This window comes from Oncorhynchus kisutch, linkage group LG8 (assembly GCF_002021735.2).
Source record: "Oncorhynchus kisutch isolate 150728-3 linkage group LG8, Okis_V2, whole genome shotgun sequence".
Classification (NCBI taxonomy): domain Eukaryota; kingdom Metazoa; phylum Chordata; class Actinopteri; order Salmoniformes; family Salmonidae; genus Oncorhynchus; species Oncorhynchus kisutch.
In genome coordinates, this window is record NC_034181.2 from 26,802,639 (window position 1) to 26,829,814 (window position 27,176).

At 44.0% G+C, this 27,176-nt stretch overlaps 1 protein-coding gene across 3 annotated transcripts in view; it reads left to right on the plus strand.

Moving 5' to 3' along the window:
• coro1ca (coronin, actin binding protein, 1Ca) overlaps positions 1-27,176 on the plus strand; it is a 59,833-nt gene that overhangs the window by 19,339 nt on the left and 13,318 nt on the right. The window contains exons 2-3 of one of the 3 annotated variants that reach the window (XM_020490109.2): positions 6,614-6,679; positions 6,888-7,087. In XM_020490109.2, coding sequence (XP_020345698.1) covers positions 6,890-7,087 — 198 coding nt within the window. In that variant the 5' untranslated portion in view covers positions 6,614-6,679; positions 6,888-6,889. Of the gene's footprint in view, positions 1-6,608; positions 6,680-6,887; positions 7,088-27,176 lie in introns of all 3 variants that reach the window. The other 2 variants (XM_020490110.2, XM_020490108.2) reach the window with 2 other exon arrangements.

Here is a 27,176-nt window from a genome sequence, read left to right on the forward strand (position 1 = left end):
ATTTTTCACACCACTAATCTCTTCATATTAGTCATAGTGTAGCAGTCACTGTACCGTAGCTCTACAGTCACACTACTGTACTGCCAGTCCTGCTCTGTCCTCCGAGCAGTAGCCTGATATCGCCCCTTCAATGTTTATTTTCTTGTATGTGTGGAAACGTTTTGGATAATGGCATATTCCCTTTTATTGTTTATAGAAATGTGATATCTGTGTGTGATTCATGGCATGAAATTGGGCATTCCACTCTACTGGTTCAATTGATCTGTGAGCAGCTTGTCTTCAAATACTGCTCATGGACATGAGGCCTAATTAACTGTGCTGTGGTCATGACAAACACCTCTCATAAATGCTTGACGTTTTTAAACGTGGCTGGTATTTTACTGATGTTGCTAAGCAGCATCTGTGTTTGCAAACATGGCCTAGAGATCGTACTGCGATCCAGTCTCAACTTCAGGCATGGCTGACTCATGGATTAGGCTACAGCAGACCACTGGTGCATTTGGGAACACAGAGCTTTTCCACCATCTCTCTGTCCAGCTGTCTGTCAGATGTCCCAGCCTCACCTAACTCGCAGCATATTTGCCAGGATCTGCAGCCGTGACCCTGCGTTGACCTCTGATGCAGGACCGTAGCAGGATGTCCCAACATGCATTGCTCCCCGCCAGGGATGGAGAATGCTCATTATGCATTCTGGTCAGGCAGACCAGCGTGGTGACCAAACTGAAGCAGCAGGATATTTGTTTGACTCGGAGGGAAGCCCAGGGTCTAATGGGTGGGACAGCCATACAGGCAGGGCCTGTGATGAGCAGGCCAGGCCAAGCCATGAGTGTCTGGCTGGGGCTGCTCTGCTGGCAAAGGTCCTGTCACTACAGGAACAAACGGCTCATTATCCATGCATAGTTTCATTCTACTCCACCATCTGTGTAGTAGACCTGGGAAGTTTTCTGTTTGCTGCAGATGGATCACTCGGACATAGGGGAACCCTGTTGACCTTGTTATTTATTCAACCGTACGTCAGCCGAAATGGAACAGGTATCACATGTACCCCCCCCCTCAGAATCTATGCACTAATGAGACTGATTGGCTTTCTGTGATAATTAGCCATGATCCTGCACACACTCAGGGGACCAATCAGGCTCCACTGTTCTGACTGAGCTAGGACCCTGGTGAGTTCTGCTGTTCACAATAGACCACAAGTCAATGATTGCCTCCCCCATTCTGTGGAGTTGGCTCCCTCCAGATAAGAGACCATATGGTGCCATCAGACACCCAGTAGGGAGAGACTGGCTTTAATTGAACATTTGGAGTGGTCCTCAATTAGCTTGTCATCCACTTGAGGACTGTCTGATAGCCAGTGTCTAAATACACACACATACACCAGTTCCTTCCCATTTAACATGGGCACCATGACTTTGTTCCTGATGCAAGCTGTTCTATGCATCTTTGCACCATAGAGAACTAAAATGTCTGGCATTTCTACAGGTCTTCCAGTATCATGCCTTTTTAAGAGTCTTATAACTGGAGTTGGCACGTGCTCTCAGTATGGAATATGCAGGTTCAGGCAGCTTGATGGAAACTCGTACAGGTTATAGCAATGTTCTGTACTGGGCTGCTCTAAAGCCAGCTGTTTCCACTCTGTTCCCTCAGCCTTGGCATAATGAGGACATACAAGACTGGGGTCACATTTAGCCCTTTTCACACAGCTGAGGTGAAACGAGCAGTGGGCCTACTGTGCTAGCACAGTACAGTTTAGGTCGGCATGATGGTGCGAAACACTGCGCACTGTGCCCCTAAAGCTGATTGGCATTAGCCAACCTTCAGACCACACAAACCGATCGAGACCAAGAGGGCTCAAACTGCACAGGCTGACATGCCAAAACATCAAATGATTAAGGCCATTTTATGCAATGTTTCTATTTACAAATGCCATGGCAATTCCCCACAGCTCCCAGCTGGTTGAAGGCCTAATCTGTCCTGTGTCACTCACTGTAGTGGGTTTATACTTTTTGCAGGACAATACGCTAGATTGTTCAAATGACGTGGGTTTTTCTCTCTCCATCTACATCAGTTTATGAACCAGCAGCACACAATCATATTGTGCGAAAAGCCATAGAGGACCATGGAAGACACCCTGTGTGGCTTTAAGTGTTGTTAGGTGGCCATATTGGCCCATACAGAGGTTATGAGTAAGCCTCATGTTAATCAAAAAGGCTAAACTTTTTTTTTTTCTTATCGCATGTATGTCTTAGCTCAGTCTCTCAGAACACATTTTCTAATGGGGGTTCGTTTTCTGTTAACCCACTGTTCCATAGTAGGGTGGCCTTGGCTGAGCCTGAAGCATGACAACAGAGGTAATGAAGAGGTCAACAGGAGAAGGTGTCTGTTTGGGTTGGTTTGGACCCGGTGGACAAGGCATGTGGCCTCCCAGAGGAAATGGTGGTTGATTTTTTAAAAGTGACTACAGAGCTGCCTGCCATTACAGAGAAGCACTGTGGTAGATCCCCAGTGGGAGGGTGGGCAGACTGGGTCTTGGGGGCTTTCATTTCCTAAAACAAAGTCATCCTTGTTGAGTATTTTTGATGAAACAGCCCTCACACTGAGGAAGAACAATTTCCCGTTTTCTTCTGTTTGTGTTGGTTTGAGAAACAAGCAGATTGGAGTATGAAGATCATAGGTTAGAAGGTGAGGGTCCGCATCAAATTGTATTTGTCACATACACGTGTTTAGCAGATGTTATTGCGGGTGTAGCGAAATGCTTGTGTTTCTAGCTCCAACAGTGTGGATAATTCCCCTTGTTAACATCGATGTAACAATTAAGGACAAATGCATAGCAGAACGATTCATTGACTGTATAGCCTACCCATTTAACTTTTACTGCCAAGGTCCTTCCTTCCTTAAGCTCCAGCATGGGAGGATACATGGGCTGTGTGCCCGACTGCCTGTAGCATGGTGGGGAGGGTGGTGATGGGAGGATCTGAGCTTGTATTCCACAAGGGTTAACAGTGGAAGTGGTGTTGCATATTATCTGCCTGTGCCATACCCCTTCACAGGAAGGACTTCCTGCCTGACTGACACCAAAGATGATCTACTATATTGACAAGATAAGAGTGACCGCTCTAACAATGGAAATACATGTCCTCAATGATTGAATGACTGCGAGAACATGCGTATCTGCCCTCTAGCCAATGAGAGGGCAGATATGCATGTAAACAGATGCACCTAAATCGTTTTTTTTTTTTTTAAGTGTCCAGAAAGCCACATGCATCAACTTGTATCAGTAAGTTGATCAACTAAGCCTCATGTAATGCAACACACTTCTAGAACTCCATACAAAAATGGGAGAATCTCACATGGGCAGATTTTGGCCTGAGTAAATCCTCTCACTTTGCATCTGACACACCGGCAACACCACATGCCCTGCTTCGTCAGTCATTTAGGATGTGAATAGTAGATAGCCTTGTTCTGCTCGGTGGTCGTGCATCATATCAGTGGATCATGGCTAGACTACACAGATCTGAAGGTCAGATCAAATCAAAGTTTATTGGTCACATGCGCCGAATACAACAGGTATTCATATAGTGAAATGCTTACTTACAGGCTCCAACCAATAGTGCAAAAGTGCAAATAGTCCGGGTAACCATTTGATTACCTGTTCAGGAGTCTTATGGCTTGGGGGTAAAAGCTGTTGAGAAGCCTTTTTGTCCTAGACTTGGCACTCCGGTACCGCTTGCCATGCGGTAGTAGAGAGAACAGTCTGTGACGGGGGTGGCTGGAGTCTTTGACAATTTTTAGGGCCTTCCTCTGACACACCTGGTGCAGAGGTCCTGGATGGCAGGCAGCTTAGCCCCAGTGATGTACTGGGCCGTACGCACTACCCTCTGTAGTGCCTTGCGGTCAGAGGCCGAGCAATTGCTGTACTAGGCAGTGATGCAACCAGTCAGGATGCTCACGATGTTGCAGCTGTAGAACCTTTTGAGGATCTCAGGAGAGAGACTTCTAAGTGAGAGACTTCTTTCTCAGGCTAAACTAAACAGTTGTAGGCTAGATGCCATACTATGTCCCAGAGAAGGGATGTGGCTATATGATGTAGGACCTAGTTTCTTCTCCCTTACCTGGTTGCCTCAACAACACTGTATTTCATCTGTTGAAGTTAAACACAGACTATTTGCCAAATCGGGTGTAAAAGGAGAGGTGATTTGAGTTTAATATTATATCAAAATAGTTTTACCTGCTTTTTTTTGTTATCACTGATCTTGCATTCAGATCAGTCTATAAAAATGCAATTTTTCTAACAAATGTAACCAGAACCATGAATAATGCACATTCACGAATAATGTAGCAGGCATTAGTACCGGTCTCATAAACGATCTCTCCAGCACAAGCTAGTGAGTAGCCAGCTAATATTACATGTTTAGCCAACTTAAATCTTGTTTTAATTTCACAAGCTCTGAATTCAGCTAACAAGGAAAAACAATTGAATTGTTATGAACACAACCTTGTCTGTCTCCAACTGTTTGAACAGCATGCTAGCCTTTCCACTTTGTTCAGATGTTGAAATCAAGTGGCCTACCTTCTCAGAATGAGAATGATTTTCCAATCCCGTTATAGAATTGTTTTATTCTTATTGCACATTTTATAAAAGACTAAACAGCTTGTAAAACCATCTTTATTTTACTAAAATGCTGCTAGCGATATGTGGTACTGTAATGCGCACGTGACATTGAGCATTTCATTTTCCAGAATGAATGTTCATTGGTACATCTGTTTTAGTCTGCTCAAATTTTGAGTTTAAATATAAACAGGATATGGTTCTAAATGTTAACTTCTCTATTACAGTAAAATAATATCTCCATGTGTTTCAGTGTCCATATGACAGATTTCTGTTTAACCAAACCTCAAATGCAAAGAGAGTGTTGAAACCGTTTGTCAGAGCGGAACACGTGATCCCTCATCTTTGTTGTTGTGAGGGGGAGGGGCTTGGGAGACAGAGGCGAATGAGGGATCACGTGTGAAGTTTAATGCATTTCTATGCGCTTGTTGCTTATTTGGAACCTAAACTTGTCTCCTGCCTTCCCGCGTTTGGGACAACGGCTCCCATTGTTTGGGCGGAGACATGAGCATATCGTCATATACAGATCTCTGGTGTGAATGGGAAGGTGCACAGACCTAAAAGACATGAGAACAAGCGGTCGTAAACACTCATAAAAACTAAAAATAACAATATCCTTGATTCTGCGATACAGGCATTTGGAATATCGCGCAAAAACATTAATTCGAGCCCACACGACAGTTTCACACCTGTTTGCATACAATGTGGTTGTTTTGTCTTTGTATTCAATGACATAATGATAGCAGCATTCACTTTTCTGTTGCAAGGGGTACTATAGGCTTGAAAAACAAAAGTTTAACCAACCATACAACTCTATGCAGAAGGATTACTTTTCATTTCCACCACATTTGACAAACTAATTTACAGGTTGTATGGTTTTAACTTTGAAATTATTGTTTGGCATATATTTTAAAGAGATGAGACTGTGTAATTCAGTTACCAAGGAATTGCCCTTAGCAGGAGGATATCTTTGAAAACTAGGTTACTACTTGTCCTCTCAGATGTGACCTCACTTTTAGCTGTTAAAAATACATGTTGTCCAAAGCTCATCTGTTAATTAACAGATTTTATTCCTGGGTGAGAATTTCAGCTGAACAACCTACCAAGTCCCTGACTGTTTTATATTTGAATTGGACATGTATTATTTTAGTTGGGAAATGGCTCTTAAGTAGGTGGGCTATTCAATGGATGAAAGATGGTTCTTGTATTTCTAAGTTGTTTGATAGTTGGCATAATGCAAGATGAAAGAAAAACAAATGAAATGTGATGAGGTGTGAGCCTTGTGTGACATGTTATGTCAAACATGTTCATGTGCTAGGGTGGGGCTTAAATAAATATCCATGTATATGTCTAGATATCTGAGGTTATTTGAGGATTACCATTTCTCCCTGCCAAGCATTTTATCTCTTGGTTTTAATAGACTGTGATTACACTTAACCTTCATGGCAAAGCCTACGCTAACATTATTTTCCAATCCAGGAATTCACTCAGGGAGGCTTTGGTTGCCCAGCTTTGCTATCATCTCTTTCTGTCTTGCTCTCTCGGCTTAATTTCTGCCTACTCTGTTATTATTTAGTTCCTCGTTGCCTGTGTATGAGGAAGTACACAATAGCAAGTGTAGGCCTAATTCTGGTGGTGGAACAAAGGAATGATACAGCTGAGCTATGCTCATTGCTCAACTCTAGATAATTGGCGCCCATGCTGGCACATGTCTGCTGAATGTCAGCCTGGTTGTGTGTCAGAGGGATGGGGAAGGAGGGTTAGTCTGATCTGTCATGTGGCTCCTCTCTCTGGCTGTACTATGCTGCTGTAGAACCTTACCGTAGTGATGTCCCAAATGGCGCCCTATTCCCTATATAGTGCACTACTTCTTACCAGGACCCATAGGGAATAGGGTGCCATTTGGGATGAATGCTTAGTCTGACTGAGGCTGAGCCTCACATCTGGGAGGGGAATGTGTAAAGGGCTCAGTCACACATGCAATCAATCTGTCTTCCAGAGTAGCAGCCACAGCTAGGGGACAGGACGTTCAAGGCACCCATGTCTCACAAGCAGTAAACACGTATACATGTGAGAGCTGCAGCCTTTCTACTTCTCAGCCATGTAGCACCTTGTGAAATGCTGTTTTTTTTCTTTGTTTCTTTAAAGAATTGTCATTTGAGATGTTACAGGCCTAAAATCCCTGACTGCATGGTTTTGTCTTTTCCCTTTGATTGTGAGTGACCGTTTCCAAACTTAAACCCCAACTTTTCTCCCCTCCCCCCCATCCACTATCCAGATATGTTCAGGCGAGTTGTGCGAGCGAGCAAATTCCGTCATGTCTTTGGCCAGGCATTGAAGAATGACCAGTGCTACGATGACATCAGAGTGTCACGGGTCACATGGGACAGCTCGTTCTGCGCCGTCAACCCCAAGTTTGTCGCCATCATCATAGAGGCCAGCGGGGGCGGGGCCTTCCTGGTCCTCCCTCTTAACAAGGTGAGTCAGATTATTGACTATAACAACTGCATTGCATAGATCGGTCAGTGGATTTCGCAAGGAAACTAATGTCAAGCAACAGAGGTTTATACATTCAAATGTGCTATTGCTTCCTGAGCAGATTTGGGCTTTGGCTTAGTTTGACCTGTCCTTACATCTGTGGCTTTGACACAAACTTCCCACACACACCTCCCCCTGGGGACATGACGGAGTGTGTGTGTCTGCGTGGCTTTGGCCTGGGCCAGCCCCCCTCCTTCCCAGAGTCTATGTGTGTGTGTTCGAGAGCCTACATATTTCCCTTAGTCATTCATGAGGAGAAAGCAACAGCATTTTGTGTATCAGTAGCAGCATCACATAGACGTGTTTCAGGTTGTGGACAGATTGGATGGATTCTGGGTTGCTCAGCATTGCAGGCAGCAGTACATATTGGTGGTGGTCAGTGGAGAGAGAGACTGCAGTCACACTGGCCCAGATTCACTATTCTGAAGATCTTAATAAGTGCCATCTTTGTATCAATTAAATGGTTTGTTAGTAACTCAAGTCTGTGTTCACCTCTCCTATATTTTGAACAGAAAGAAAGCAAAAGCCCCGTCAGCTCAGCGGCAGTTGTTTTAATGACCTTAAATGAACCAGCTGTCAAATTTACAGTTCATTATTGTCATTTATCTTCTTTTAGTGAGGGACAACACAGTACCATAGAATACTGTAGCAGCTAAAATCCACCTTTTTGTTATTTGTGCCTGTTGGCTCTTTACTATATCCTCAGTGGCCGGGTGATGGTGTACTCACCGTGGCGATGATGTAGGAGGATAATATTACTTGAAGGGATACTATGGGATTTTGTTAGGGAAGCCATTTGTCTACTTAGAGTCCGATGAACATGTGAATACCTTTTTTTATGTATCTGCATTCAGTATGAAAGTTAGAGGTAGTTTCGCGAGCCATCGCTAACTAGTATTGGCTCATTGACTGGAATTTATGGTAATAGCTTTAGTTTGGCTAGTTAGCCACTGGGCTGGCGCTAGTTAGCCACTGGGTTGTGGACACCCCTTCAAATGAGTGGATTCGGCTATTTCAGCCACACCTGTTGCTGACAAGTGCATAAAGTTGAGCAGACACCCATGCAATCTCCATAGACGAACATTGGCACTAGAATGGCCTTACTTCTATTGAAGATCCCAGTGACATGGCATCGTCATAGAATGCCACCTTTCCAAGAAGTCAGTTTGTCAAATTTCTGCCCAGATAGAGCTTCCCCGGTCAACTGTAAGTGCTGTTATTGTGAAGTGACAACATCGAGGAGCAACAAGTGGTAGGCAAGCTCACAGAATGGAACAGCTGAGTGCTGCAGCACGTATAAATTGTCTGTCCTCTGTTGCAACACTCACTACTGATTTCCAAACTGACTCTGGACGCAGCGTCGGCACAAGAACTGTTTGGCGGGAGCTTCATGAAATGGGTTTCCATGTCCGAGGAGCCGCACACAAGCTTAAGCTCACCATGCAATGCTAAGTGACAACTGTAAAGCTTGCCGCTGTTGGACTCTGGAGCAGTGGAAATGCCTTCTCTGGAGTGCTGAAGCACCATCTGACAGTCTGAAGGACGAATCTGCCAGGAGAACGCTACCTGCCCCAATGCATAGTGCCAACTGTAAAGTTTGGTAGAGGAGGAAAAAATGTTCTGGGGCTGTTATTCATGTTTCGTGCTAGGCCCCTTAGTTCCAGTGAAGGGACATCTTAGTGCTACAGCATACAATGACATTCTAGATGATTCTGTGCTTCCAGCTTTGTGGCAAAAGTTTGCGGAAGGCCCTTTCCTGTTTCATCATGACAATGCCCCTGTGCACAAAGTGAGGTCCATGCAGAAATGGTTTGTCGATCGGTGTGGAATAACTTGACTGGTCTGCACAGAGCCCTGACCTCAACTCCATCGGACTCCTTTGGGATGAATTTGAACGCTGACTGTGAGCCAGGCCTAATCCCCCAACATCAGTCTTTGACCTCTAATGCTCTGGTGGCTGCAGCAATATTCTAACTTCTAGTGGAAAGCCTTCCCAGAAGAGTGGAGGCTGTTATAGCAACAAACTGGAGACCAACTCTATATTAATGCCCATGATTTTGGAATGAGATGTTTGATGAGCAGGTGGCCACAAACGTTGTTGTGTAGTTTGCATGCAGTTTGAAGGAAGTTACTGAGACACACACATGGTATCCACGAGTTCATCTGATTAGTGGGAAGTAGAAAAAGGGCTTCATTGCCAAAGTCCCAAAGTATCCCTTTTTGGGTATTAAAGGGTATTTTTAGAGGAAAGCGTCCAAACCGGCTTCAGATATTTGATACAAAGCAGGACATGGGACCTAGGAGGATAGGGTGGGTAGTGTTACAATGCCTTTGGAAGCTAGGCTGTTCCTGATGGATGGCAAAGGCCAACCAGGCAAGCCTTTTTTTCTTCAGCTTTGCCCCTTTTAACAGCAAGGTTGTTTTCCAGTTAAAATGTCTGTTTTGCATACAGTAACTAAACATACATTTGCATTTCAGATTTCACTACAGGGAGGACAAACACTGTTAGTGTCTGAGCAACTGGGATGATTGTGTCTGCTCTCCCTGAGTGAGGTTTCCCAACCCTCACTATAGGCTGGCAGGCTATCTCGGTTATTATAGCATTGTGTACAACACAAACTAAACCAAAGGCCTCTGGGGACAGGACCTCTCTGTGCTGTTCCGCTCCATATAAGGGCCTTAAAGCGCTCAGACCACTTTGCTCTACCCTCAGCTTGGAGATTAACAGCATTTGGACAGTGTTTGGTTGTAAACAGTTGACTGAACACCCACTCCTGGGGTCATGCAGGTTGGCATGCTTTCTCTCTATATATTCAGCTATTAATTGGCTACATTAGGTTATGATGTATGAAAAAAATGGTAACGTAATTAAATGCAAGTCATTAGCCTATTCTTGTATTGATTTATTTTTTATTTTTAAGTATGTAATTTTGATTTTTTTTAAAGGGGCAAACGTTCCAAACGAGACATTAACTGGCTATTGACTGGCTAGCCCCAATGCTAGGTTTCTTTTTGCAGACTAGCAAACATATTGCTGGTATGTTCACAATTGAAGGTTTACTTCTGTGAATCACTTTCCCTAAAATAAACTGAGTGGATTTTTTGCTTTGGATGCCTCACGTGTGCTGTGTGAAGGCATCAACTCATGTAGGCCTCGTTTTTGAAGTTATGACTTGTATTTCATCTTTTATTTAACCATGTAGGCTAGTTGAGAACATGTTCTCATTTGCAATGACACAGTAGAGAAAATAAAGTCTATATACAGTGTGTGCAAAAGGCATGAGGGGAGAGGCCATAGGAGCGAATATTTACAATTTAGCAGAATAACACTGGAGTGATAAATGAGCAGATGATGTGCAAGTAGAGATACTGGTGTGCAAAAGAGAAGAAAAGTAAATAAAACAGTATGGGGATGAGGTAGGTAGATTGGGTGGGCTATTTACAGATGGACTATGTACAGCTGCAGTGATCGGTTAGCTTTTTTTTTTTGCAATTCTTGCAATTCGTTCCAGTCACTGGCAGCACAGAACTGGAAGGAAAGGCGGCCAAATGAGGTGTTTGCTTTGGGGATGACCAGTGAGATATACGTGCTGGAACGTGTGCTACGGGTGGGTGTTATCGTGACCAGTGAACTGAGATCAGGCGGAGCTTTACCTACCATAGACTTATAGATGACCAGGAGCCAGTGGGTCTGGCGACGAATATGTAACGAGGGCCAGCCGACTGGAGCATACAGGTCGCAGTGGTGAGTGGTATAAGGGGCTTTGGTAACAAAACGGATGGCATTGTGATAGACTGCATCCAGTTTGCTGAGTAGAGTATTGGAAGCTATTTTGTAAATGACATCGCCGAAGTCAAGGATCATTAGGGTAGTCAGTTTTACGAGGGTGTTTGGCAGCATTGGTCAAGGAGGCTTTGTTGTGAAATAGGAAGTCGATTCTAGATTTAATTTTGGATTGGAGATGTTTAATATGAGTCTGGAAGGAGAGTTTACAGTCTAGCCAAACACCTAGGTATTTATATTGTCCACATATTCTAGGTTGGAACCGTCCAGGGTGGTGATGCTAGTCTGGCGGGCAGGTGCGGGGCAGAGAACGGTTGAAAAGCATCCATTTGGTTTTACTAGCGTTTAAGAGCAGTTGGAGGCCATGGAAGGAGTGTTGTATGGCATTGAAGCTCATTTGGAGGTTAGTTAGCACAGTGTCCAAAGAAGGGCCAGAAGTATACAGAATGGTGTCGTCTGTGTAGAGGTGGATCAGGGAATCGCCCTTAGCAAGAGCGACATCATTTTTATATACAGAAAAAAGAGTTGGCCCGAGAACTGAACCCTCTGGTACCCACAGAGACTGCTAGAGGTCCGGACAAAATGCCCTCCGATTTGACACACTGAACTTTGTCTGCAAAGTAGTTGGTGAACCAGGCGAGGCAGTTGTCAGAAAAACCAAGGCTATTGAGTCTGCCGATAAGAATACGGCGATTGACATAGTCGAAAGCCTTGGCCAGGTCGATGAAGACAGCTGCACAGTACTGTCTTTTATCGATGGTGGTTATGATATCGTTTAGTACCTTGAGCGTTGCTGAGGTGCACCCTTGACCGGCTCGGAAGCCGGATTGCGCAGCGGAGAAGGTACGGTGAGATTCTAAATGGTCAGTGATCTGTTTATTAACTTGGCTTTCGAAGACTTTAGATAGGCAGGGCAGGATGGATATTCAGGGAAGAACGAGTATTTGATACACTACCGATTTTGCAGGTTTTCTTACTTACAAAGCATGTAGAGGTCTGTAATTTTTTTAATCATAGGTACACTTCAACTGTGAGAGACGGAATCTAAAACAAAAATCCAGAAAATCGCATTGTATGATTTTTAAGTAATTAATTTGCGTTTTATTGCATGACTTAAGTATTTGATCACCTACTAACCAGTAAGAATTCCGGCTCTCACAGATCTGTTAGTTTTTCTTTAAGAAGCCCTCCTGTTCTCCACTCATTACCTGTATTAACTGCACCTGTTTGAACTCGTTACCTGTATGAAAGACACCTGTCCACACACTCAATCAAACAGACTCCAACCTCTCCACAATGGCCAAGACCAGAGAGCTGTGTAAGGACATCAAGGATAACATTGTAGACCTGCACAAGGCTGGGATGGGTTACAGGTCAATAGGCAAGCAGCTTGGTGAGAAGTCAACAACTGTTGGCGCAATTATTCGAAAATGGAAGAAGTTCAAGATGACGGTCAATCATCCTCGGTCTGGGGCTCCATGCAAGATCTCACCTCGTGGGGCATCAATGATCATGAGGAAGGTGAGGGATCAGCCCAGAACTACACTGCAGGACCTGGTCAATGACCTGAAGAGAGCTCGGACCACAGTCTCAAAGAAAACCATTAGTAACACACTGCGCCGTCATGGATTAAAATCCTGCAGCGCACGCAAGGTCCCCCTGCTCATGCCAGCGCATGTCCAGGCCTGTCTGAAGTTTGCCAATGACCATCTGGATGATCCAGAGGAGGAATGGGAGAAGGTCATGTGGTCTGATGAGACAAAAATAAAGTTTTTTGGTCTTAACTCCACTCGCAGTGTTTGGAGGAAGAAGGATGAGTACAAACCCAAGAACACCATCCCAACCGTGAAGCATGGAGGTGGAAACATCATTCTTTGGGGATGCTTTTCTGCAAAGGGGACAGGACAACTGCACTGTATTGAGGGAAGGATGGATGGGACCATGTATCGCGAGATCTTTACCAACAACCTCCTTCCCTCAGTAAGAGCATTGAAGATGGGTCATGGCTGGGTCTTCCAGTATGACAATGACCCGAAACACACACAGCCAGGGCAACTAAGGAGTGTCTCCGTAAGAAGCATCTAAAGGTCCTGGAGTGGCCTAGCCAGACCTGAACCCAATATAAAATCTTTGGAGGGAGCTGAAAGTCCGTATTGCCCAGCGACAGCCCCGAAACCTGAAGGATCCGGAGAAGGTCTGTATGGAGCAGTGGGCCAAAATCCCTGCTGCATTGTGTGCAAACCTGGTCAATAACTACAGGAAACGTATGATCTCTGTAATTGCAAACAACATTTTTAGTACAAAAACCCAAGTTCTGCTTTTCTGATGTATCAAATACTTATGTCATGCAATAAAATGCAAATGATTTACTTAAAATTCATACAATGTGATTTTCTGGAGTTCTGTTTTAGATTCTGTCTCACAGTTGAAGTGTACCTATGATGATAAAAATTACAGACCTCTACATGCTTTGTAAGTAGGAAAAACTGCAGATTTTGCAGGTTATCAAATACTTGTTCTCCCCACTGTAGGTCTGTAACAGTTTGGGTCTAGGGTGTCACCCCCTTTGAAGAGGGGGATGACCGCGGCAGTTTTCCAATCTTTATACCAATGATTTATATATACACTGACGGGGTGTGATTTTGAATCCACCGCGCCTCCATTTGGCACTCCCCCAACTTTGAAAAAATAATTTTGGAAACTAGAATGTATTTAATGTCTACATTTTGTTTTTGCTTTCTATTAGACACATTAATGCATATGTTTAAATTATATTGTGTTACGGGAGGGATCAACTGTACCTTCCTGCGCTAAACAGTTGTTAGATGTACTGTTTGGATTCTTTACATACAATAGAAATAAGCGGAATCATTTTTATGTAATTAATTTCATTATTCTTTTGGCCAAATTTCATATACACAAATGTAAATTTACAAACAGAAAACCACATTTTCGTACCCTACAAAAAGAAATTGAACTGTATTTTAAGACGGATAAATGCTCTACTAACAAAAAAGCTGTTAGAATTGTAAGTATATGCATGTCCCTTAAGGTCCTTGTGTAATTGTAATGTGATATTGTACCCCCTAGCTCGATTGTCCATTGTTTGTAATCTATGTATGCTTGTGTTCCCTCATGTGCTTTATGTATTGATTTGTTGTAAATAAAAAAAGTTGTTAGCTCACGAACGTGAGGAGAGTTGAAGCTAGTACACTGGAGCAGTTTACAGAATTGACTTTGTCTGCCTACTATGTTCGAAATCAACACTGGTAGGCTGCAATTGTTTTCAAATGTGTAGCCTATTTGACTGATAAACCTTCTTACATCCCAATACATTTAAACTACTATAGTCTACTTAGCATAGGGAAGATCATAATTCCTTTACTATAAATGACCAATGCAATTTATCTGCTTATTTTACCAGCATTGAACCGTGTAGAAGCAAGGGTAAAATAGACTTGCTTTATAATTTGTCGCCATTGACACTCGCGGTCCTGTGTTCTCTCATTTACTCCTGTGCATTCTAATTCCAGCGTGTATGTGCTCGTTCATGCGCGTAAAAAATAAAAATAAATTTGGGCTTCAGGGTGTGTTCGTAGGACAAAGTCTGCTTTGACTGGTGAATTAAAAGTGGACAGAATGATTGCTTTTACGCGCAGAGCGAAGGGCAATTTCCGCAAGTTGAGGATTAAAAAAGGCTCCCATGTTTTCAGATCTGCTTACATACTGGCTGGCAGCATGGACTAATCTCTTTTTAATGTTCCCTCAACAGGCTATGCTCTAAAACACTAAGAAGCGTTAATATCGTTTCAAATGGCCATTAAGTGTTTTGAATTATTTGGCTTGTGGCTTTGTTTACCACTGTGTCAAAACGTAGTCTTTCAGAGAAAGGGGAGGTTCAGGCTGCTGTCTCCATATAAGTTTAGAGAACACACATCTATCTCTATGGCAGCGTGGAGAATACTACTCTACAAACAGGAATGTTAGACTGCATTAATTAACATTGCAGTTTCAGGGTTGTCTTCTGCAACTGCAGCCTTTTAAAATGGCTTTGTGCCATAGATTTGGAGACTACTTCCTGATTTTACAGATGACCTTTCTGATTTGAATGAGGCTATGGAGCTCTAGGTATTCTGATCATGGCTTAGCTGAGTGTTTCTTCTGGTGGTCTATCCAAGATGCCGTAGCAGTCAGACATGTACACGGGACATGACAAGACATATTTTTTCTTCGTATATATTTTTTCTTCGTATATATTTTTAACCTCAATTTCAACATACTCTCCTGCAACCCGCCTCACCCAATGTGGTATGGATCTGCTATTTTCTATACTTTACAACCGGAACCCCCAACAGAAGCTGGCCAGCTAACTATCTACTAGCTAGTAGTCAGCCACTGCTAGCGGTCATCAGCTAACCTCAGCCTGGTCAACTCCTGCCAGTCTGCACAGTGCGATTCAACCCAGAGCATATTGGACTGCTTTTTCTCTACCACATCTTCGGATTCCTACCGCAAGCTCTGAACCTTTACACCGGCTCATCGCAGCTAGCTAGCTGCTATCCGAGTGACTACTCCTGGCTAACGTCTCTGTCCCGACGCAAGCACCAGTTAGCCTCGAGCTAGACCTACTTCCCAGCTAGGTCCATCAGCCAATTTCTTGGGCTACAATACCTATTTTGCCAATTGGCCTGGACCTTTTTACTGCCTACACAGAGCCCTGCAGATCCATCACGACTGGTCTGCCGACATAACTGTCCGAGGGGGCTTCAACAGACTCTTCCTTTGCGACGTCCCCCTAAAGCCCTTCTGCTAGCCCTGGTCCGCTAGCTGTCTGAATTGCCGTTTCTCCAGCTTGCCTAGCTACTCACTGGACCCTATGATCACTCGGCTACGCATGCCTCTCCCTAATGTCAATATGCCTTGTCCATTGCGGTTTTGGTTAGTGATTATCTTATTTCACTGTAGAGCCTCCAGCCCTGCTCAATATGCCTTAGCTAGCCCTTTTGTTCCCCCTCCCACACATGCGGTGACCTCACCTGGTTTAAATGGTGTCTCTGGTGTCTCTCATCGTCACTCAATGCCTAGGTTTACCTCCACAATATTCACATTCTACCATACCCTTGTTTGTACATTTTGCCTTGAATCTAATCTTCCACGCCCAGAAACCTGATCCTTTTACTCTGTGCTGAACACACTAGACGACAAGTTCTTATAGCCTTTAGCCGTACCCTTATCCTACTCCTCTGTTCCTCTGGTGATGTTGAGGTTAATCCAGGCTCAGCAGGGCCTAGCTCCACTCCTATTCCCCAGGTGCTCATTTGTTGACTTGTGTAACCGTAAAAGCCTTGGTTTCATGCATGTTAACATTAAAGCCTCCTCACTAAGTTTTATTAACTGCTTTAGCACACTCTGCCAACCCGGATGTCCTAGCCGTGTTTGAATCCTGGCTTAGGAAGGCCACCAAAAATCCAGAAATTTCCATCCCCAACTATAACATTTTCCAACAAGATAGAACTGCCAAACAGGGCGGAATTAGCCTGCAGAGTTCTATCATACTATCCAGGTCTGTGCCCAAACAACTTGAGCTTCTACTTTTAAGAATCCACCTTTCCAGAAACAAGTCTCTCACTGTTGCCGCTTGTTATAGACCACCTTCAGCCCCCAGCTGTGCCCTGGACACCATATGTGAATTGATTGCCCCCCCATCTATCTTCAGAGCTCGTACTGTTAGGTGACCTAAACTAGGACATGCTTAAAACCCCGGCCGTCCTACAATCTAAGCTAGATGCCCTCAATCTCACACAAATCATCAAGGAACCTACCAGGTACAACCCCAAATCCGTAAACACGGGCACCCTCATAGATATCATCCTGACCAACCTGCCCTCTAAATACACCTCTGCTGTCTTCAACCAGGATCTCAGCGATCATTGCCTGCATCTGTAATGGGTCTTCGGTCAAATGACCACCTCATCACTGTCAAATGCTCCCTAAAACACTTCAGCGAGCAGGCCTTTCTAATTGACCTCATTCCGTCAGTAGAGGATGCCTGGTTATTCTTTAAAAGTGCCTTCCTCACCATCTTAAATAAGCATTCCCCTTTCAGAAAATGTAGAACTAAGAACAGATATAGCCCTTGGTTCACTCCAGACCTGACTGCCCTTGACCAGCACAAAAACATCCTGTGGCGCACTGCATTAGCATCGAATAGCCCCCGCGATGTGTAATTTTTCAGGGAAGTTAGGAACCAATATACACAGGCAGTTTGAAAAATCTAGCCTTTGCTTTCCTCACAGAAATTTGCATCCTGTAGTACTAACTCAAAAAAGTTCTGGGACACTAAAGTCCATGGAGAGTAAGAGCACCTCCTCCCAGCTGCCCACTGCACTGAGGCTAGGAAACATTGTCACCACCGATAAATCCACGATAATTGAGAATTTCAAGAAGCATTTCTCTACGGCTGGCTATGCTTTCCACCTGGCTAGCCTATCCCGGTCAACAGCTCTGCACCATCCAGCACATTGCCCAAGCCTCCCCCATTTCTCCTTCACCCAAATCCAGATAGCTGATGTTCTGAAAGAGCTGCAAAATGTGGACCCCAACAAATCAGCTGGGCTAGACAATCTGGACCCTCTCTAAAATTATCCGCTACAATTGTTGCAACCGCTATTACTAGCCTGTTCAACCTCTTTCGTATCTTCTGAGATTCCAAAAGATTGGAAAGTTGCCGCGTTCATCCCCCTCTTCAAAAGGGGAGACACTCTAGACCCAAATTGCTACAGACCTATATCTATCCTACCCTGCCTTTCTAAGGTCTTCGTAAGCCAAGTCAACAAACAGATCACCGACCATTTCAAATCCCACCATACCTTCTCCGCTATGCAATCTTGTTTCTGAGCTGGTCATGAGTGCACCTCAGCCATGCTCAAGCTCCTAAATGATATCATAACCGCCATCGATAAGAAACATTATTGTGCAGCTGTATTCATCGACCTGGCCAAGGCTTTCGACTCTGTCAATCACCACATTCTTATTGGCAGACTCAACAGCCTTGGTTTCTCCAATGACTGCCTCGCCTGGTACACCAACTACTTCTCTGATAGAGTTCAGTGTGTCAAATCGGAGGGCCTGTTGTCCGGACCTCTGGCGGTCTCTCCATTCTGTATACTTCTGGCCCTTCTTTGGACACTGTGTTAACAAAACTCCAGATCTTCAATGCCAAACAACACTCCTTCCATGGCCTCCAACTGCTATTAAATGCAAGTTAAACTAAATGCATGCTCTTCAACCAATCGCTGCCCACTCGCCCGTGTAGCATCACTACTCTGGATGGTTCTGACTTAGAATATGTGGACAACTACAAATACCTAGGTGTCTGGCTAGACTATAAACTCTCCTTCAAGACTCACATTAAGCATCTCCAGTCCAAAATTAAATATAGAATCACAACCAAGCCTCCTTCACTCATGCTGCCAAACACACCCTCGTAAAACTGACCATCCTACCGATCCTTGACTTCGGCGATGTCATTTACAAAATAGCAAAATAACAATCATAATCACTAGTTTAACACACTAGTCAAATCAGTTAAGAACAAATTGTTATTTTCAATGACGGCCTAGGAACAGTGGGTTAACTGCCTGTTCAGGGGCAGAACGACAGATCTGTACCTTGTCAGCTCGGGGATTTGAACTTGCAACCTTTTGGTTACTAGTCCAGCACTCTAACCACTAGGCTATCCTGCCGCCCCAGTTAACTACACATGGTTGATGATATTATCTAGCGTGTCCTGCGCTGCATATAATCTGACTGAGCATACAAGTATCTGACTGAGTGGTGGTAGGCAGAAGCGGGCGCGTAAACATTAATTCAAACAGCACTTTCGTGCGTTTTGCCAGCAGCTCTTTGTTGTGCCGTCAAGCATTGCGCTGTTTATGACTTCAAGCCTATCAACTCCCGACATGAGGCTGGTGTAACTGAAGTGAACTGCCTGGCTAGTTAGCGTTTGCTAATAGCGTTTCAAACGTCACTCGCTCTGAGTCTTGGGGTGGTTGTTTCCCTTACTCTGCATGGGTAATGCTGCTTCGATGGTGGCTGTTGTGTTGCTAGTGTGTTGCTAGTTCAAGCCCAGGGAGGAGCGAGGAGAGGGACGGAAGCTATACTGTTACAATGGCAATACAAAAGTGCCTGTAAGAACATCCAATAGTCAAAGGTTAATGAAATACAAATGGTATAAGGGAAATAGTCCTATAATAACGACAACCTAAAACTTCTTACCTGGGAATATTGAAGACTCGTGTTAAAAGGAACCACCAGCTTTCATGTTGTCATGTTCTGAGCAAGGAACTGAAACGTTAGCTTTCTTACATAGTGTAACAGTATAACTTTAGTCCGTCCCCTCGCCCCGACCCAGGCTCGAACCAGGGACCCTCTGCCCACAACAGTCACCCACGAAGCATCGTTACCCATCGCTCCACAAAAGCCGCGGCCCTTGCAGAGCAAGGGGAACCACTACTTCAAGGTCTCAAAGCGAGTGACGTCACCGATTGAAACGCTATTAGTGCGCACCACCGCTAACTAGCTAGCCATTTCATATCGGTTACACTTTTACTTTCTTCTCCAACACTTTGTTTTTGCATTATTTAAACCAAATTGAACATGTTTCATTATTTACTTGAGGCTAAATTGATTTTATCGATATATTAAGTTAATAAAATAAGTATTCATTCAGTATTGTTGTAATTGTCATTATTACAAAGAAAAATAATAATCTGCCGATTTTAATCGGTATCTGCTTTTTTGGTCCTCCCAATAATCGGTGTCGGTGTTGAAAAATCATAATCGTACAGTCTAGAGGTCGACAGTTTGTTTATTGCATGTGTTGTTTGTGTCGCACTGTTTTGCTTTATCTTGGCCAGGTCGCAGTTGTAAATGAGAACTTGTTCTCAACTGGCCTACCTGGTTAAATAAAGGTTAAAAAAAAATCCCCTTAATGGCTCAACCCCTACACACAATGTCAACGTAGCCTCATAGCGGGGCACAGCGTTGTGATCAATGTGTCTTTGCATGTCTGTCTGACTCTGCCTCTTTTACACACACACACACACACACACACACACTATAGCCCATGTGAGGGTGGACAGGCCCATCTGCCCATGCTGTGCTGTTTGGGCAGCCAGCTGCTCAGAGCCTTTGTCTCTCGCTCACTCCCAGCCAGGCCCGTTGTCACAGCAGCATTCGGCCTGCTGAGGGGGGCTGGATGTGGAACGAGGGTGCTGCTCCTTGAATCCAACCCCCAAAATATGGCCCGTACTGTGGCCCTCATTTTATCTTCATATGTTCTACCTCTCCTATTCACATCCAGCATTGTTGGTTTTAAGTCCGAGAACCACAGAAACCCTCCATGTAAGTGTAGGTTTGAGCTTTGACTGAAGGTGTCTTGAGATTTTGCCTTGATATTCACCCTTCATACTTTCCTTGCACTTGCCTATTATCCTGTGTGTGTGTATGTGCTTGGACACGTTGGCCTATGCTTGAGCTTGTGGAGCGATGTGTGTGTGTGGCCATAAGGTGCCTGTGGTATTGGTCAGTCAGTATCACAGAGATGAGCTGGGTGTGTCTCTGTGTAGGAGGTGGTTCCTGTGGCAGGCCAAGATGACTCAGCGCCTCGCCTCATTGTTGCTGCCTGCATGTTTGGCTGCGTCCTGTCAGGACCGAGAGGGATGTGTGGAGGTGTCAGGTGTCTGACTGAACGCATGTCGTCTTCAACCCTCATGCTTTCAATCTCCTTTCTCTCTGTGTGCCTGACGCAATATAATATATTCCCTAATTTCCATATGAAGGAAGCAGTGGGAGACTGCATGCTGTAGCAACTGCACTGAGACATTCCTGCTTTGGCCTCTCAATCTGCCTGACCCAACTCTGTAGAGGGGTGGGGGGGGGTCTCAATAAGGAAAAATAAATAAACCACTATTTATGATTTTATAATCTCAGGCCTTGAAAGCCCTCATTTGAGTCAGGCAAGCATGAAATTGTTGAATTCTTCATGATTACTGGCTGGCTCAGTAGCCTCTGTCTTTATTTCCCATATGTAGTCACCATGTGTTGATCAGTGTGTTACAATAACGTTATTCTGACTGAGGCAGTAGGTTTCTTCGGTCTGTTCTGGGATTCTTTTGGGATAAAAGTACAGCCAGGACACTGTGTGTACGAGGTCATGTTCTAAACCAGTGGTTCAAAAACTCTTTCTTCACAGTAGAGGAAAATCAGATTTGGCCATGTTGTCTTTGGACCAGTCCTCAATCCCTCATTCATCCAGAGCTCACCCTTTTGGCTTAAGAGATCCCTGGGTGTGTGCGCGCGCACACGGTCTTCCACACACACACACACACACACACACACACACACCAGGGTTTCCGTTAGTGGTACCTGACAGATTTTACCGGCAGCATTTAAATTAACTGGACATTTGAAAAGTACCAGACCCATGTGCATTAGGTGTGTAATCTAATTCGAGCATCCACCCACGTTGCTCAGAATGACAAATCACATTTACATTATGGTAATTCGTCTTAACATGCAACTCGAGGATGCAATGGCGTGCTTCCTTCTTACCAAATTCCTATGTGCACTTTGAAGATGTTAAAGCGGTTCCTTTACTTTTCCTCAGCCAACAAGACAAGTAGCGAACAGCAAAATCACTAGCCTATGTCAATCTACTATCCCCTATAGTGGAAAAGTATACCTATTCTACTGGTCAGCTTGTCGTTCTCTGCAAGAAAGAAATGGCCAATTCCAAACAGACTCTGGGACAGTTGTGGGATGATGGATCCCAAATTCATAGAACCATTAGGCTACATTTGTTATAAGTAGCGAGGCAGATGCAACCGATCAGAACGTTTAGCTTAAAATGTTGATAAACTATAAGCGCAGTAATGTGCACAAGGCAGTAAGTTATACTTGAATGTTCGCTCCATAATGCAATTAGCAGGGGAAAAAGAACCCGGCACGTGATGGAGATGAGAATTTCTGTTGCCGCCACGTTTCTATGGTCTGGTTTTGACTAGGCTACTTCGAAGCAAGGTAAGACACCTCATAATAAACTCAGCAAAAAAAGAAACGTCTATTTTTCAAGACCCTGTCTTTCAAAGGTAATTTGTAAAATTCCAAATAACTTCACAGGTCTTCATTGTAAAGGGTTTAAACACAGTTTCCCATGTTTGTTCAATGAACCATAAACAATGAATGAACATGCACCTGTGGAACGGTTAAGACACAAACAGCTTACAGATGGTAGGCAAATAAGGCCACAGTTATGAAAGCTCATGACACGAAAGGTCTTTCTACTGACTCTGGAAAAACACCAAAAGAAAGATGCCCAGGGTTCCTGCTTATCTGCGTGAACGTGCCTTAGGCATGTTGCAAGGAGGCATGAGGACTGCAGCTGTGGCCAGGGCAATAAATTGCATTGTCCATACTGTGAGACGCCTAACTGTCCGCAATAGGCTGAGAGAGGCTGGTCAGAGGGCATGTAGGCCTGTTGTCTGGTGAGGACCTGCCAAACATCACCGGCAGCAACGTCAGTACCTGGTGTGGCCACCAGCTGCATTGACAGTTAATTTTGATTTTGGCCCCCCTTTGTTCAGGGACACAATATTCCAATTCTGTTAGATGTATGTGGAACTTGTTCGTGGAATCTTGTTGCGTTCATACAAGTATTTACACGTTATGTTTGCTGAAAATAAACGCAGTTGACAGTGAGAGGACGTTTCTTTTTTTGCTGAGTTTATGATATGAAGTTAAACGTTCTGGTTTCAAACATTAAGTATGTTTTCAAAATGCATACTCCCTCCACTGGTGTGAGGCGCTAAAGCCTCCCTACCGTTGCCTGTGCACTTGGATGGTGGATGGGAAGCATGCTTCAATTACCAGTTGAGAAATAAAAATACTAGCTATTTTTAATTGTGGCCATCAACTTTTATCACACAATTGCATTTAGAATTGTTGCACAATGATTGGACTAGTAAAAAAAGCACATTTCACTCCAGCAGTAACGAATGAGCTGTTTGAGGCACTGTAGCAGCAGCTCTCACGCTGACACATTTTCCATTCAAACTAGGCTCTGTATCTGTACGCTGTGCAGGTATACATAATGACCAACAAAAATACACACTCTGCAATTAATTCCACTCAATTTTGCAAAATGACCTATACACCGATAAGCATCAAATGTATTTATCAATGAATGGGCTAAAAAGCAGCCTGCGCCAATTTTTTTATTTTTTATCTGCTTTTCTTTTTATTTATTTATTTTGCCTAAAGCCGGCTCTTTCTGGCTGACTGAAACACACACACACACACCCTCCCTACTTAACTCTTGAACATGCAAGAGGGGGGTATTGTAATGGTCTTTGCCCACTCTGCTCAATCTGTATTCCAGGAGCCCTATACTGCCTCTGCTACTGCTTTCACCACTGCTGCCACTGAGTCCTGCTGACTGCAGATTTTACCATATATGGCCATTCACTGCACCCTGCCTGACAGCCTTACAGGACCATTTCCTCCCTGCCTCGTCATTGGCTGCCAGCACTGCCAGTTCCCGGTGATTTCAGGGATAGGCTGGAGATGAGAGGCCTGGAGGAGAGGGAGATTTTTTTTTTTGTCAAGTGTTGTATGTCAGCCAGATTCTCTGTGGATCTCATTGCCATGTTCTGTTTGTTATTAGTGCCATTGATTTTCTAATTAAAGATTAGTACTATGCTTGCTTGGTGCAGGTTTTCATTGTGTATAATTTCTATATTTTTTTTCTGAAAGGCAAGGAAATGTATGGAACATTGTGAATGAACCAAGTAGAATTTATCCTCACTAGTGGTAGTGTTTTGCTGGTTGAGTGACAGTCATGTCCCTCTAAACACTTTCTTAATGAGGTTTGTAAGACATGCTGGGCCCAGGATTCATTCCTCTTTTGATCTCTATAAAAACAGTTTTTCCCTAGGCAATAGTTTCCCCCTCCCCCTCGGTGTACCTGAAGGTTCTCCTAACTGGGCCTGGGCAGCCACATGTTGGTCTTGGCTCCTGCCCTGTCATCACTCATTTCTGACCACCTGCCCTCTGATCTACCCTTCCATTCACGTGTTGAAGCTGGAGCATATCTCCAGCCATATACAGTCAGAGTAGAGTGCCTCACGGTGGTGTACAGGTTGCCTGTACTGTGCCTCTCCTCTCATTGTGCTGCATTTCTCATGGAGACCAGCCCAGGGTCTGACCGGTATGCAGCCTCATCTGTGCTCTCAAGGCCGTACACTCACAAAGGGAAGCGGAAAGGTGGACATTTCCATGGTGCGCAGAGGGGAAGCATGCGTGTAAGAGCCCTCCATCGTGTGTCAGATGTTTTGCTGTAAGGATGTGTTTGTGTGTGATGCCTCTTGGGTTTTACGGATTCAAAGTGATAACCTCTTTGGGCTGAGAACCCTCTAGCGTGATCGATATGACAACAGCCAGTTGTATTTTACACCATTTTTAAAGATACACTTCTTGTTAATCCCACCAGTGTCTGATTTCAAAAAGGCTTTACGACGAAAGCAAACGAAACGATTATGTTAGGTGAGTGCCTAGTCACAGAAACAGCCATTTTTCCAGCCAAAGAGAGTCACAAAAAGCAGAAATGGAGATAAATGAATCACTAACCTTTGATCTTCATCAGATGACACTCACAGGACTTCATGTTACACAATACATGTATGTTTTGTTTGATAAAGTTCATATTTATATCCAAAAATCTCAGTATACATTGGCGTGTTGTGTAGTCAACAGAAGTCAGAAATAGCATTATAAATATTCACTTACCTTGGATCTTCATCAGAATGCACTCCCAGGAATCCCAGTTCCACAATAAATGTTTGATTTGTTCGATAACGTCCATAATTTGTCCAAATACCTCCTTTTTGTTTGCACGTTTAACCCAGTAATCCAAATTCATGACATGCATTCACTAGGTGCAGACAAAGTAAAATAGTTCCGTTACAGTCCGTAGAAACATTTCAAACGATGTATAGAATAAATCTTTAGGATGTTTTTAACATAAATCTTCAATAATGTTCCAACCGGAGAATTGCAATGGAACTCAAGCTAACTATCACGTGAAAGCGCGTGGTCAGCTCATGCCTCTCTGGCAGACCTATGACTCATTCCCCTCTCATTCGCCCCCACTTCACAGTAGAAGCATCAAACAAAGACTGACATCTAGTGGAAGCCTTAGGAAGTGCAATTTGACCCCATAGACACTGTATTCGATAAGTGTTGAAAAACTACCAACCTCAAATTTCCCACTTCCTGGTTGGATTTTTTCTCAGGTTTTTGCCTGCCATATGAGTTCTGTTATACTCAGACATCATTGGAACAGTTTTAGATACTTCAGTGTTTTCTATCCAAATCTACTAATAATATGCAAATATTAGCAACTGGGCCTGAGTAGCAGACAGTTTACTCTGGGCACCTTATTCATCCAAGCTACTCAATACTGCCCCCAGCCAAAACAAGTTAACTTTGCCATCGTCCATTTTGTTTTGTTGTATCTTATGAGGTTTGGACACAACTTTGTGTAGCTTCACTTATTGCTATCCAACATGTCTGCTTGCTTGACACATTCTCTCATAGGATATCATACAGCACATAGCCTTGTCAAGGTCCTTAGGTGTTCTGGTCATTTACAGTATCATATATAACAATCCAATGAAAAATGTATGTTGGGGACGGAGTCTGCTTTGGATTGCTTTATTCAATTCAGGCTTTAGCCTACTTATTTGATGGGTTGCCTCAATTGCGTATGATTTTGACCGTGCTGTTCAGACTTTCTACTCAAGTCAGTGGTTTGCTCAACTGTCTGTCGCATGTCTCAACTCCCACCTCCTTGTCTACATGAAACACACTCCTACCCAGCCTCCTGTCTCTCCCACTGGACTGTTTGTCGTGGAGATTATGACCAGTGGTCTGGTCTGCCATTCCTTGCTTCTTTGCTGGTTTGATCTGTTTCAGGAGCAGCACTTAAATTTTTTTTTTTTTAAAGGGTTGGGGGCTGAAAGTGTTCTGTGATGTCACTTAAGGCAGGCATGTAAAGGGGCTGTGCCAATTAGCTAACAGTCTTTTCACTGTGTTTATACTTGTCGCCGGTCCTTGTACTCTGCCTGGTCTTTAGCTTAGAGCACTATTCTCTGTACTTACAAGCATCATTTATCAGCGCCTATCCTCTTATCTTCAGCTTTAGCAATTGCTCACCTGGCACCTTCTCCGGAATGGTTCCAGTTCAATACAGTTTTGTGGTTACCGAATTACATGGGGGTGAATTTTATGACCCTAATAAGAATCAAGGCCGGCCGTATCTTTTGGCTACGTTTACACAGGCATCCCAATTCCAATCTTTTTTCTACTAATAATAATTCTACTACAAATTTTTTGACCAATCACATCTTTTCACATTACATTTTTCCAAGCTGATCTTAATGGTCAAAAGTCCAATTAGGGGGGAGAAAATGTTTTATTAGAATTGGGCTGCCTGTGTAAACGCAGCTATACATACCTGCCTCAGGCTGCGTCTCAGGGAGGAGCAAGTCAGTCAGAGCAGAGGCAGGTTTCCACAGGCCAGGCCTCCTATTGCTCTTCACTATCTCTGAGAATCTAGCTTCGTTACCTGTGTTCACCTGAATCAAGGAAGTTGGACTCTGGATAAGAATGTCTACTAAAAGGGTTATGCATTGAGAAGTTGTGGCGTAAAAGAGTGTGTGTCATCTGTTCTCCTCATAAACAGCATCATGGTGGTGCCTGCCTTGGAAATGTTTGAGCAGTTTGGCTAGGATCTGTTTGTTGGCAGTCCTTTCCTAACCATCAGTGACCTCCCCATACACAACATTCCATCCTTTTGTAGATGATCACAACGCTATCAAATAATATTTATTCAGGCTTGAAGCGAGATCCTCTCCTGTACTTCTCTCGGACCGTGGAATTCCATATTGTGTATAGCAAAGACAAACACGATTAACACCTCAGTGGTGCATTTAACACTCTCGCTCCCGCTCTCTCATTAGTCACAGCCCTATCAGAGCTGCCTGGGGTGTGGGATGACTGGAACGACAGGCTCTTAGTCCCGCTGGACAGCATGTCAGCAGCCCTATCAGAGCTGCCTGGGGTGTGGGATGACTGGAACGACAGGCTCTTAGTCCCGCTGGACAGCATGTCAGCAGCCCTATCAGA